General features: G+C 34.7%; 1 protein-coding gene across 7 annotated transcripts in view; it reads right to left on the reverse strand.

Moving 5' to 3' along the window:
• Rapgef6 (Rap guanine nucleotide exchange factor 6) overlaps positions 1-14,596 on the reverse strand; it is a 214,685-nt gene that overhangs the window by 154,696 nt on the left and 45,393 nt on the right. For all 7 annotated transcript variants that reach the window (XM_076856438.2, XM_076856440.2, XM_076856436.2 and 4 more), the window contains exon 4: positions 10,359-10,442. In XM_076856438.2, coding sequence (XP_076712553.2) covers positions 10,359-10,442 — 84 coding nt within the window. The remainder of the gene's footprint in view (positions 1-10,358; positions 10,443-14,596) is intronic.

The raw sequence follows: 14,596 nt of genomic DNA on the forward strand, positions 1-14,596 counted from the left end.
CATATACAAAAATTGTTCAAACAGATCTAAGCAATTCATAGTAAAATCTAAAACTTTCAGAAGAAACTATAGAAAAATGTTCTTTGTGACCTTGGGTTAATCAAAAAATTTTTTTATACACAACACAAAAAGAAGAGTTTGTTGAAACAATCAAAACACTTGATAAACTGAACTTTATCAAAATTAAGTACTTCTATCAATAAATGGGAATTAGAAAGCTTCTTCTCAGCAAAGGAAACAATCAATAATGTGAGGAGATACAGATTGGGAGAAAATCTTTACCACATGCACCTCAGATAAAGCATTCATCTCTAGGATATGTAAAGAACTCAAAAAACTTAACACCAAGAAACCCCAAATAACCCAATCAATAAATGGGCTAAGGAACTGAACAGTCACTTCATAAAAGACGAAATACAATTGATCAACAAATATATATGACAATCATCAAGAATACAAGCAACAATAAATGTTGGCGAGGATGTGGGGAAAAGGTACATTCATACATTGCTGGTGGGACTGCAAAGTGGTACAACCATTATGGAAAGCAATATGGAAACTCCTCAGAAAACCTGGAATGGAACCACCATTTGACCCAGCTATCCCACTCCTTGGTTTATAACCAAAGGACTTAAAATCAGCATACTATAGTGACATAGCCATATCAATGTTTATAGTGGCTCAATTGTTGATAGTAGCTAAACTATGGAACCAACGTAGGTGTCCTTCAATAGATTAAAATGTGGTGTGTGTGTGTGTATTTTTTTTTCAATGAAATATGGCTCAGCTTTAAAGAATGAAATTATAGCATTTTCCAGTGAATGGATGGAGCTGGAGAATATCATGTTAAGCAAAATAAACCAATTCCAAAAAACCAAAGGTTGTAAGTTTTCTCTAATATGCAGATGCTAATTCACAATAAGATGGGGAGCATTAGAGAAGAATAGCGTTACCTTAGATAGAAGGAAGTGCAGGGATGGGAAAGGTGGGGGTGGGGATAAAAAGGATAGTAGAATAAAGCAGACATTATTATTTTATGTATACATGTGATTGCATGACCAATATGATTTTACAATATGTACACTCAGAAAAATGAGAAATTATATCCCATCTATGTATAACAAAATACATAAATGCATTCTACTGACATGTATAACTAATTAAAACAAATTTTTTAAATTAAGTACTTCTAATCTCTGAAACAGTTAACAGATGAAAAACAAAATCCACAGCCAAGGAGAAAATATATGCATATCACATACTTGTTAAAGGACTTATATAGAGCATACACACAAAACTCTTTGAAACACAAAAATAGGAAATTAAACAACCCTACCCTGCTCCTTGACAAATGGCTAGAAGGTAGAGACCCTTCATAAAAGATACACAAGAGACAAGCATATGAAGTTGTTCACCATTATGAAAATTACAACTGGTTAGTTGGTAATAGTGGTGCACGCCTGTAATCCCAGAGGCTGAGATAGAAGGATTACAAGTTCAAAGCCAGCTTCAGTAACTGAGTAAGGCCCTAAGGCCTAAGCAACTTGATGAGACCTTGTCTCTAAATAAAATATAAAAATTGTGGGGGATATGGCTCAGTGGTTAAGGGGTTTAATGATTGGTACCAAAGAAAGACTGACATTGTCTCAACTCTTGGTGATGTGATATGTAAAAATCCCTACAATGTTGATGACAGTGTAAAACAGTACAACTTTAGAAGAGTATAATATTTTTCTTAAAGATTAAACATGTACTTACCATAGAAAGTAGCCATTCTTAGGTATTTATTCAAATTAAATGAAAGTTATGGGCCCACACAATTACTAAAGAACAGTAAAAGTTCTTTGGATATATAATGAATTAGAGATAAAAATTTATACCAACTTTCTGTATCAGTAAAAAATAGGAAAATGCCTGCAATCCTAGTGGTTTGGGAGGCTAAGGCTCTAAACAACTTAGTGAGACCATGTCTCAAAATAAATGAAAAGGGCTGGAGACGTGACTCAGTGGTTAAGAACACTTGGGTTCAATTCCTGTTGCCAAACAACAACAAACCCCAACCCCAAACCTAAAAAAGAATCCAAATGTCCACCAGTGATTGAATGCTAAAACAAACAGTGGTATAGTCAACGTAAGAACACTTGAAATAAAAATGAGACGTCATTACACATAACACTGATAAAATGTCAAAAAAATTTTTACTGAATGCAAGAAACCAGATTAGAATACCATTCACAGTATATGCTTCCCTTTACATAAAATGTTTTCAAGAAAGTATAAACTAATCTACATTGACCGCCTCACCCCTGCAAAAAAGAGAGGCGGGAATCAGTAATTGCCTGGGAACCAAGGGAAGAATAGTAGGGAAGGTTTACAAAGGGGCATGAGGAAACTTTTTCAAGTAATAAATTCATTATCTTTTTAATCTTGGTGGTTTCACAAGTATTTACATATACCCTAACTTATCAAACTATACACTATGAAAACATGTAGTTCGGTGTATCTCAATTATACCTAAATAAATTCATTTCAAAAAGACATAAGTAAAAATACAAGCCAAATTAATGAAAGAAAATGTTTGACAAATAGCTTGTATCCTGAATGTATTATAATACTACAGAATAAAAATAAAAGCCAAACAACGGGAGTTTAAAACAGGCTTCTACCCCAGAAATTTAACAAGATATTTCACTAAAGAAAAGAGAGAAAGCAATGGCCAATTAGCACAAGAAAAAAATGTTCAAAATCATTATTAATCAGGAAAATAAAAATTAAAACCATTTCACAATGATAAGAATAGCTAAACTAAAAGATTGACACCATCATGTAGTGCTGACAATATGTAGAAATAGAATCTCCAACTCCACATTGCTGGTGGGACTCTACAATGATACAAACACTGTGGGACAGTTTGGCTCACTGTCTATTCTTCAGGGCCATTCACTTTCTCTAAAAATCATTTACTCTGCCTTTATATACAATGTCTCTATTAACCAGCAAGATATGCTGGAGCTCAGAAAGGCACACCAGAAAACATACCAATCTGTACTTAAACTGAGAGCATCTGCGTAGCAACAAAAGCAGAAAAGGGCTTTTCTCTGAAGTTTCCTCATCTACTTACAGCCAGTGTCCACCAGAAGGGGACACAACTGTCTTCTTGTTATTTCAACAATGTAAGAGAATTAAACTTGTATTATGGAAAAAAGAGAATCAGAGTCAAATATCACAACCAGAGCCTAGACCAACAATGTCCCAGGCCACTGTGTGTTCTTTTTTTTTTTTTTGCAGGGAGGGGCGGGTACGGTATCAGGGATTAAACTCAGGGGCACTTGACCACTGAGCCACATCCTCATCCCTGTTTGTACTTTAGAGACAGGGTCTCACTGAGTTGCACCTCACTTTTGCTGAGGCTGGCTTTGAAATCATGATCCCTCCTGTCTCACAGTCACCTGAACCACTGAGATTACAGGCAGGTACCACCACTCCTGGCTCACTGTCTGTTCTTCAGGCCCGTTCACTTTCTCTAAAAATCATTTACTCTGCCTTTAAAATTGCCTATAGTGGCTCACTTCCCTCTAATCTATGAAAAAGGGTATATAAGCTTCTAAATCTCATTGGGTAGTAAGTGTTCCCCATTCTGTGATGTGCGTGTGCACATAAATTTCTATGCCTTTTTTTGGTTAATTGGTCTATTGTCAATTCACATCTCATACTCAAGTACTGTACTTCATTAGAGTTCTCTTGCTCCTGAAATACATTATAAAGCCACAATAATTACAACAGTGTGCTATTCAAGCAGGGATAGACAACACTCAATGATTATTTGTTGCATAAGTAAATAGTTAATTTTATTTAAAAATCAAATGCAACAAAGTCTTTATTGAGCTAGTCAGATTTTGCTGTAGTAACTAAAAAGTGAATTTAATTACAGAAAAGTACTAAATTTATTTCAAAATAAGAAATTTAAATTTCAGACACAAAGGACTGTGACTGTAGTTCAATGGTAGAAGCCTTGCCTAGGGTATGTAACAAGGTCCAGAGTTTGAACTTTAGTCAGGCCAAAAGAAAATAAAAAATCTAACCTTGTTTCTTTGTTTATAATAAATTATAAACATGTTTTATCAGTTTAAATAAAATATAAAATTTCATTATAAAATAAGGGAAGCATTAGAAGACAAAATCCTAAAAATTTAAAGGCCCCCCTCCTCAGTAAAGTTTCTGGTGGTTTCATGATTTGAGACATGACAAGATATCCCTCCTTAAGTTGTTGCAATGGAAATACCACAGTCATACATAAAAAAAGACAAACAGTGTTTAGTTGTTTTCTTCGGATTGTGGAGTTAAAATATACCACATGTGAGTGTCCTACTCTTATTAATCTTCAGAGTTATGCTAAAACTGTCAGCAAGAGCCAATGTACCATCAAGCACACAATTCAGCATATCCAGTATGACTATTATCTAGAGTGTCCACGGTAAATAAGGTCCTCTCCACTGAATCTTGCAAACAGTAATAAGAGAATGATGATGTATACCTTTAGGATTTCTGAGATATCTATGCCCTAACTATTCAACTTTCAAGAAACAGCTTCTGGTTTGCTATTAGTCTTTGGTAGAGGCTGAATGCTTAACCACAAGATATCAGGTAACTATATAGCCTGAATTTACCATCATGAACTGAGTGCCTAGCCATAAGGGCTGGATCCAAACCAACCTACTATTGAGTAATGTAAGAGACCTAGTTCACATAGGTCCAGAGCAAGATATACATTCAGGAAGTTCAGATTTCTTCAACACCAACTCCTGTTACATTACTTACTCCCCCCCAATCCATGTTTATCACCATGGAAGTTCTTTATGATCAGCTGACCGAGGAAGAAAAAAAACTAAACCTGTTTTATAGATGGGTCTATATAACACTCTGGGACCACTCAAAATGAACATTCTCACTGAGTGCAGTGGCACACGTCTGTAATCCCAGCAGCTCGGGAGGCTGAAGCAGGAGGACTGTGAGTTCTAAGACAGCCTTAGCAAGTTGGTGAGGCCATAAGCAACTTATCAAGACCCTGTCTCTAAATAAAAATATTTAAAAAGCTGGGTATGTGGCTCAGTGGTTAAGTCCCTCTGGTACAAATAAAGAAAGAAGAAAGAAAGAAAGAAAGAAAGAACAAAGGACACTCTCAGGGGTGATCTCTAAAAATCATTTGATGAAGAGCAATCGTCCCAGGGAATAGAATAGTATTTTTGGTTGTTCGTTTTGTCTAGCCTGAAAGACGAAAAATTTTCTGAGCTAAACAGATTCATGGGCAGTCAGTAATGTTCAAATGAATGGTTAGAGTTTTGGAAGAATAAGATTGAAAGGCTTTTTTTTTTTTTAAAGTCTGGGAAGGGAACGTGGGTGGATCTCTTTAACAACAGGCGTATAGCTTACAAATAAGTTATATCCCATGTATACTCCCAAAAGGCATTCACTATAGAGAAATTTATTAATAAGAAGAAAAAATGGCATGCTCTACACATGTCAACTAACCTACCTATTCTCCTCGCTACTCTAGTGCTTGTTCAATAGGAATATGGACAAAGCAATCAGGGTGGCAGAAATGGAGGAGAGTCAGGAGGACTCAAATGCTAATACTACATCTGGGTGCCTAATTTGCCAACAGACTAATAACTGAGTCTCTAACATGGAACTATTTCTTAAGAGGACTAATTGGCCACTAGAGGCAGGTTATTTACACTGGGCCTCTTCTATGATGGAGGAAGCAAGTATTTCTTCCTCAGTGGAACAAACTTATTCTGGAAATGAATTTGTCTGAAACGCTTCTGCACCATCTAAGCATAGGTTTACAAAAAAAATTTAAAAAAATGTTTTTTAGTTGTAGTTGGACACAATACCTTTATTTCACTTATTTATTTTTATGTGGTGTTGAGGATCGAACCTAGGGTCTCACATGTTTGAGGCAAGCACTCTACTGCTGAGCCACAACCCCAGGCCCTACAAAAAAAATTGTAACTCCCGTCTTGCTACTTGGGACAATAAAGGAACTGACTTTTCAAGCAACCATGTTTTTTGTCTTCTCCAAGAGTAAATGAATTTTGCTTTCACTTATAACACCTTTTAAGCTCTGCTGGTCTTAATGCTTCTCCCCAGGAGACACAATAATAGTTCCAATGAGAGACTTCTACCTGACCACTGAACGAAGGGCGGAAGACGTCATTCTACTAACTCAAGTGATGGATCACAATTACCAAGAGAAAACTGTGTTATGACACACTGAGGGTGGGTGAGTGTGGGTGGGCACTGTCTGGGGCCCAGGGGGAATGTTCTCTTGGGCTCCTTGTTATGTTTTAGATATGAGGAATACCCTAAAAGCTCATGTGTTAGATAATGCAAAAAAACTTAGAGGTGAAATGATCAGGTCAAAACAGCCTTAATTTAATCAGTGGGGTGTGGCTGAAGGAAGTAGATCATTGGGGATGTGCCTTTGGGGTTTATATTTTGTTCATGGTGGTGGGAGCTCTCTCTCTCTCTGCTTTCTGATTATCATACAGTGAGCTGCTTTTCTCTACCTTATTTTGCTTCCTTCTACCACGTTTTGGTTCGTGTTGGGCACACAACAATGGAGTTGGCCATCTACGAACTGAATAAAAATGAATATGAATATTTTGCAGATAATAAAAATTTTATTCTAAAATTTATACGGAGAAGAAAAATACCTATTGAAAAACAAAGAGAACTAATACTACCCCATCTTTAAGACCTACTATAAAACCATGTTATGTTTTTGATATTAGGTATCCCCAAAAAGCTCATGTGTCAGACAGTACAAAAAATTTAGAGGCGAAATGATTGTTTTATGAGGACTTTAACCTAATCAGTGCATTAATCCACTAATGTGGATTAACTGGGTGGTCAATGAGGGCAAGTAGTATGTGGCCGGAGGAGGTGGATTTTGGGGAAGTGGCATATCTCTGGGGGCGTATATTTTGTCAGTCATGAAGGGAGTCACTCATTCTGCTTCTTGGTGCCTGAGCTGCTTTCACCTTGGACCCAAAGCAACGAAGCCAGCTGTCTATGGACTGAGACCTCTGAAAATGTGAACATCAAATGAACTCTTCCTTCTCTAAAATTATTCTTGGCAAGTCTTTTGATCACAGTAGCAAAAAAGCTGACTAAAACACTCTACGTAGTGCTTCCACATTCATTATAAAAGGTTAATGTGAAACTATAGTAACCAAAAAGGGGCAGGACAATTGAGAAGCCTTTAGAAATAAAAGCTGTATTCCCATGATCAGGTAAAGACCCTAGAGTAGCTGAGGGCAAAAATACTTAATGAGGTGTGAAAGAAGGAAACCAGAGATGGTAAAATCTGACCAATAATAGATACAAGGACTACCTTAACTTTTCATATTTTCTCTTTGCTAATTGTGATATCTCTTTACTTTTATGTTAACTATCTTCTTCTTTTCCCCATATTTCTTAGTAGTTGAAAATAAACTTTATTAGATAGTCTTTAATAAAGTTATCAGAATATTCAGAGACATTATGATAGAATATATAATTTATAAAGATAGCCATTTTTGTTGGGATTGTGCATTTCCTCATTTTGGGCAGAGTATAAGTACAACCTCATTTTTATGAAGGACAGCTCTATCTTTTTAGGTGGAAACATAGTTGTTTGCTGTTGAATTAAATTTGAAATGTGCTTGGAGGCATTCATATAAAAGATCAGCCCTCAAAATAGTGAACTGTGACAGCTATTTACTTCCTCTCAACTCTACCTTCATTGCCCTAGTTTGTGTTAAAGGGTGTGGATTATATAAACTTTTGTCAGGTGGATATGTTAAAGCTTGGTTAGTAGAGGGTATCAGAGGGATTCTGCAGTAGGAAGGCTTTTGCTGTGCATTTAGGGATGGGAGTGCTAAGTGTTAGAGAAGGAGGTTTGTTGTGCTGGTCCCCAGCTTTAGAGCCCTTCTATATCTTGAGGCAAAAAGCTATAGTGGTGAGGTTCTGCTTGCGTGTACTATTCAGCAATATCCTCCTCACCAGCCTGGATGAGATTACTATGGACCAGCTCTGGCCCAGGGCAATCCAGTGAACTTCACCATCTGTGGTTTGCAGCTAGCATATTCACCAGCCAAATCTGAATTTCAGTCATGGGAAGGGGTGCCCCTTTCAATTTATCCCTTTCTTGGGAATTCTCCCTCAGCTGTGGGATATTCTCCTTTCTCATTCTTAGTAGCTATTATAGTTTAGATGCAAGGTGTTAGGACAGTGCATTAACCCACTTGAATGGATTAACTGGGTAATAACTGTAGGCAGGCAGGATGTGGCTAGAGGAGGTGGGACGCTGAGGTATATATTTTGTCCCTGAAACTATAGTAACCATAAAAAAAAAAAAAACAAACTATAGTAAGCTGAGCTTACTCTATTCTTTGCTTACTTGTGCCATATCCTGAATTGCTTTCTTTCTCCACATCTTTTCTCCATGATATTTTGCCTTACCTTAGGTTCTGAGTAATACAGTCAACTGTCTAATGACCGAGACCTCTGAAACCATGCACCTCAAGATTTTCCTCCTTATCAGGTCTTTTGGTCACAGTAATGAAAAAGCTGACTAAAACAGTAACTGATCTCTTCAGGGGTTAAGAATTCTTTAAATAAAACTGTCCCTGTAAGTAAAATGGCTATATTTCTATAAACTAAAATATTATTACTCCTACTCTTAGTAGTAGGTAGTGATCATATTTTGTGGGTATCATAATGATCACATCCCACTGACATTATGCTATAATAATATTAACAAAACCTCTAAATTATTTTATTATTATATGCCAACATGATTCTAGGTAGTTTCTCTGTATTAACTCATTAATCCTAATAATCATCCTAGATATAACAAATATTTCGTACATACAAAAAACCTGACCTAGAATTGTTCTTTAATATAGAGACTAAACAAATTTGTATGTTTCTTATGAAGTTCATGATGACTATATTAATGCATACCATGACTGTCTTTTAAAACCTTATGCATTCCTATTCATTACTTTAAAAAGTTAAACATCACTGTCTTAATCACAAACTAATAGTGAATTATTGTAGCTGAATGATGGTACAAAGTCTTCACAAAAATTTTTCTACCATTTATAACAGCAAGAGAGAAAATATTCAAAAGAAAAATAATATCCTAAAACATAACTGCAAGCAATATCAACCTGGCTTATTCTGTCTTAATGGCTAATTTAACACAAATCCATTAATGGCAGTTTCATAAATATAGAGGAAAATAATAACAGCCAAAGATTTAAATAATAAAGAGCTAATATACATTTTTATTTGTAAAAATAGTCAACCATATATTTTATTCTACCAGTCAAAAAGCAAAGATTTTATATCAATAAATCAGCAATATAAAGTTTCAGAACTCAAGACATGACTTTCAAAATGCATCTAAACTGACATTTTCCATACTCTGACAATTAAATTTAATAGCTATACACTAAATTCAGTTAGCTGCAACTGCAAGTCTTATTTTAAAAGCTTAAGTCTCTTTTCAATATTATGGGAAATGTCATTGAAAAAAATTACATTTCTATGTCAACAAAGCATAATTTGAGGCTTAAAAATCTGAAGAACTGCTAAAAGACCAAATTCCTTAAGAATACTGTAACTGACCATGTAATTATCCTTCTCCTCTTTGATTTAATAATTATGATGAGCAATTTCTTTTAATAGGTAGGCACTGCTGTCAGAGATTTAAATAGATAAGTTCATTTATTTACTGCCTCATTTTACAAATGAGCAAACTGACGTGCAGAGATTAGAGTATGTGGCTCTAGAGTGTAAACCCTTACAGACTTCTGTTGAGAGCTCTGAGTAGTAGAGCTTGCTAAAGCCTCATGACAATACTCATCCAGGTTCTACTATTATTATTATCCTTGTTTCACAGACAAGAAAACTAATATTTGTCCAGTCACAAAACTACAAAGTGACAAAATTAGGATTTTAATCTGGTCTGCCTTATTCCACAAATAATTTCTTATCTACTACAATATACTGTTTCTCAATAATCAATAATGTTATAAATCCAAATGCCAAGCTAAATCAGATCAAATCCCACACAAAACTATGGGTCAAACAGGAAGTGGATACAATGTCACAGTGTAAGCTTCAAGAAGTATGAAATTTCAGTCAATTCCTATCAGATTACTTCTGATAACGAGACATAGATGTAAAAAAAAAATATCATGCACTGAGAGAAAATAAACACTTTACATAAAGTAGTTTAATACAAGAGACAAATCAACTACAATGTTAACTTTGCCTTATACACTAAGAAGTTAATGTAAACTTACCTGCAAGGAGGCAAAACCATGGAGTCTTTGACAAGTACAGATCCAGAAAGCAGGATATACCAACATCTGGCAATAGTTTCTGAGCTGTTTAAATAAACAAGTAAATAAATACACACGCTCACTTATATATGGATTCAATATGAAATACACAACATGGAATATATCCTGATAATATTGCAAAAATCATTATAAAAACTATGTAACAATACTTGGAAACATGGGAAATTTTGAGTGTGGCCTAGGGTCTTGTAAAAACTGCATTTATATGGGGGAAAAAAGCAGATAATTCTTAACAGAACACTTATCTGTAGTAATAGAAAATGAAAGTGAAAACACATTTAAAACACTTTCAGAAAAATCCTCACAAATTAGCATGTTACCAAGGGGTGTGATAAAAATTATGTTTATTCATTTTTTAGTGATACTGACAATCATTACCAACACAAACTTTGTTCAAAACAATAGCGTACTATACAGTGCAAGTCATAAAAATGTTATATTCTTTATTCTCACAATTATTCCTGAGGAATTCACCACCGAGAAATTATTATTTCTGTATAATATAATTTTAAATAAATTAGTTTTTCTATTTAACTGTTTTCTAATTTTCCCATTATCTATGCAATAGAAATTATTTTTAAAATCCAGTAAAAGAAAAAAAATATACAGAACATAATCATAGCAGTAATCTAAACATTTCGTACTGTTTAGATAACTAAACATCTAGTATTATGAATAGTTTTATAATCAGGGTACAATTAATATGACGGGCTATCATACAATCATTATAAAATAGAGATACATTAAAATAGAATTGTATATAAAGCAGCAAAGAACATATGCATATCATAAATAAAATATGAATACATACAAAAGAAATGACAAAAAAACAGCATGGAAGAATTGGGATTAAGGGTGAATTACTATTATTATTATTAATAACTTTCAGATGGAAAGACCTGCTCAAAAGTATGTGTAGCAACCAGTTCTCAAGAATGTGGGGAGGGAAGGTAAAGGAAGGAATGCTGGCCTCCAGGGGAAATTCAGCAATTGATACATTCTACTGTTTTATATATTTCATTTTACATTGGAAAATATTCTCTCACAAATATATGTTACTTCCAGGAAGAAATAGGGAAAACTAAGGACATCAGATGTTGAAAATCTACATATGGAAAACAAAATAATACCTTTATAGAAAAAAGCTATTCACAAGTAATTATATTTATATGTCCATGATTTAAAATTTCATATAGCTTCACAGTCTGAATGAGTTTCTATTAATCTGACTGAAATAATTCTAATTTAAAGTCAATTAAAAGCCAAGGTGGTAGCTCACACTTGTAATCCCAGGGGTTCGGAAGGCTGAGGCCCTAAGCAACTCAGTGAGACCCTTTCTCTAAACAAAATATAATAAAGAGGTGGGGATGTATCTCAGTGGTTAAGCTCCCCTGGGTGTAATCCCCAGTACCAAAATAAATAAAGCCAATTAAAGCCATATTAAAGAACTTGTGCTTTATGATATTAAATGCAATTATGTTTACCAAATGCTCTAATTTTTCAGATTTCCTGGTTTACCACTTGCCTAACAGAAGTGAATACTAAAATGTTATGTTGGATAAATCCTAATATAATATTGGCTAAATCCCCAAACTACCTTTGTTCAAGTCATACTCATTAACCAGAAAGAGTAATGAAAGCACTTAAAAGAGCAATACATACTTTAGACAAGATCTTACCTACCCCTAAGATAAAGAAACACCAACCACTCAAAGAAAAACATTGTTAAAAAGTCTTTAACTATATCAATCACCACAAAAACCTAGGTCTCCCTTGTTATCCTTCATCTGCAAGTATCTAACCTGCCTAATCCTAAATGGACTAGTTTCTGATTAGTCTTTCTCCCAACCTTTTCATAGTCCTAAAACTCATCCACTAAGTCTATGAAAAATACTTTTTATTTTCAATGTGTTCTTAATATTTCCGGAGGACACTACTTTCTTAACAATCATTTAAAATTGGTGAATGTTTTCTCTTACACAGTACTCCTACCACTAGCCTAGAGATAGGACAATCTCTTCTATCTACTAATCAGTTTGAAACCATTGTTTTCCTCTCCTAAAAAGGCCCTGATGAATCGTAGATCATCAGATCATTTCCATTCACTGTCCTTCTCTAATGCAACCTATTAAGAACACCATGGTTCTCTCATTTCTTGTAGATTTTAATTCTTGACTTTTAAATACCAAATTTCACTGCATAATTGTCCCCACAGCATAACTGTTACATCCCATTTTTATTCAAAGCAAAAACCAGCATACAACTTTTCGTCCACAATTATTCATGGTATAATTTTGTTCAACATGCCTCTTAAAAGATAAATAAAGCAGCAGTGTACCCACCAGTGGCATACAGTGCGTTTTTGTCTTCTTGTGCCTCGCAAGACAAAAACTTAGAATTCTCAGCACAGGCCCAATGACACTAATTTTGGAAAGTCTAGCACTGCAGTACTAACGTATGAGTGGTGCTGGGGACTGCTTGTGAGGTAAGGAAAACAGTGAGGTTAGTCCATAATTTTTGGACATAGAAGACTAAATTGTCACAAAGAATGCTGTGTGTTGATTTGGACTATTCAATTTTAATGAATGTTCACCAAGTATTCAGTACATTCTAATACTGCACCAAAGACAGCTTATTAATAAATGCTTTTTAATACGAGCACATTTTTTTAGAAAGCTTCTCGTAAATGTTATACACCATTTTTTTTTTACCAAAAAATTTGGCATAAAAATCTGTGATGATTATGTGTTGAAATATGGTAAGCATTCTAACATTGTTTCTGTCTTTCTGAAATGACAGCCTCTGAATCACTTCATCTCTTCTTTAAAGATCTTATCCTCTACTTTACTTCAGGCAATCACTTCCATGGCCAAACACAAGAAATCTTGCATTAGCAGTAACTATAAGACTTTCATAATCAGAAGGCTCAAGCATCCCACTGGATTCCTTCTAGTTGATTCTAACATCCAGACTTCCATAATCAACCTTATGTCTTTTTTCTATTTCCCCCTTTTGTACCTTTCATGTTAAGTTACTACTATCACTTCTTTGGAAAAACTCCCTTGATTCTCCCTACTTTCCTTTTATATATTTAGTGAACTAAATAAATTCAACTTTTACCTACTCCACTTCTACACCACAGCAGAACATAGCTGATTAAAAACAAAAACCATCACAGCCAGGTACACACCTATAATCCCAGCTACTGGGAAGGCTGAAACAGGAGGATACCAAGTTCAAGGCCCACATAAGCAACTCAGTGGGATACTGACTCAAAAAAAATAAAAAGGGCTGGCGATATAGGTCAGTGGTAGAGTACTCCTGGGTTCAGTCACCAGTACCACAAACAAAATTACAACCATCACAAATTTCAAATGGGCTCTTAAAGTTGCCTAGCAACCATAATGTTTCTGAACACATCTGTTATCCTAATCTCTTCAAATAACAATCTCTTCTTCCTTATCTCAACTCTTGATTCCTATTTCACTGAGAAAGTAGAAATTATTAGAAGAAAAGTACATATCATTTAGTATTCTCAACTGCATCAAGTTGTTTGTACTCTGCATGTCAAACAAAACAAAATTCTAAATACTTCCTAAGGGGAGACAGTATTTCTGTAACTTTTCATACAATGTCTGGCATTCAATTAAAATTACCATGCTCAGCCAGGTACAGTGCTGGACGCCTGTAATCCCAGTGGCTGGGGAGGCTGAGGCACTGATCACAAGTTCAAAGAAAGCCTCAACAAAAGCAAGGCACTAAGCAATTCAGTGAGACCCAATCTCTAAATAAAAATACAAACTAGGGCTGGGGTGTGGCTCAATGGTTGAGTGCCCCTGAGTTCAATCCCTGATATACCACTAAAATTAAAAAAATAATAATAAAAATAAAAACTACCATCCTCACTAAGAATGGGATCAAAAAATTTAGAACCAATAGTAAAAAGAAGTTAGTTTATCTAATACATTCAGGAAAACGGATAAGATCAAGAACTTGACCTAAGCACTGAGATCTACAGTAAAAAAAAAAAAAAAAAAAAAAAAACAAGAATTCACAAAACAGAAATAAGTTAGTAAGAACAGAGTAACAGAAAAAGAACAGCAAATACAGAAAAAAGTGTAAAGGAAGTCATGTACAACTAATAAAAACAAATTTTAAAAATAAAATAAAATAAAAAG

This window comes from Callospermophilus lateralis, chromosome 5, assembly GCF_048772815.1.
Source record: "Callospermophilus lateralis isolate mCalLat2 chromosome 5, mCalLat2.hap1, whole genome shotgun sequence".
NCBI lineage: Eukaryota > Metazoa > Chordata > Mammalia > Rodentia > Sciuridae > Callospermophilus > Callospermophilus lateralis.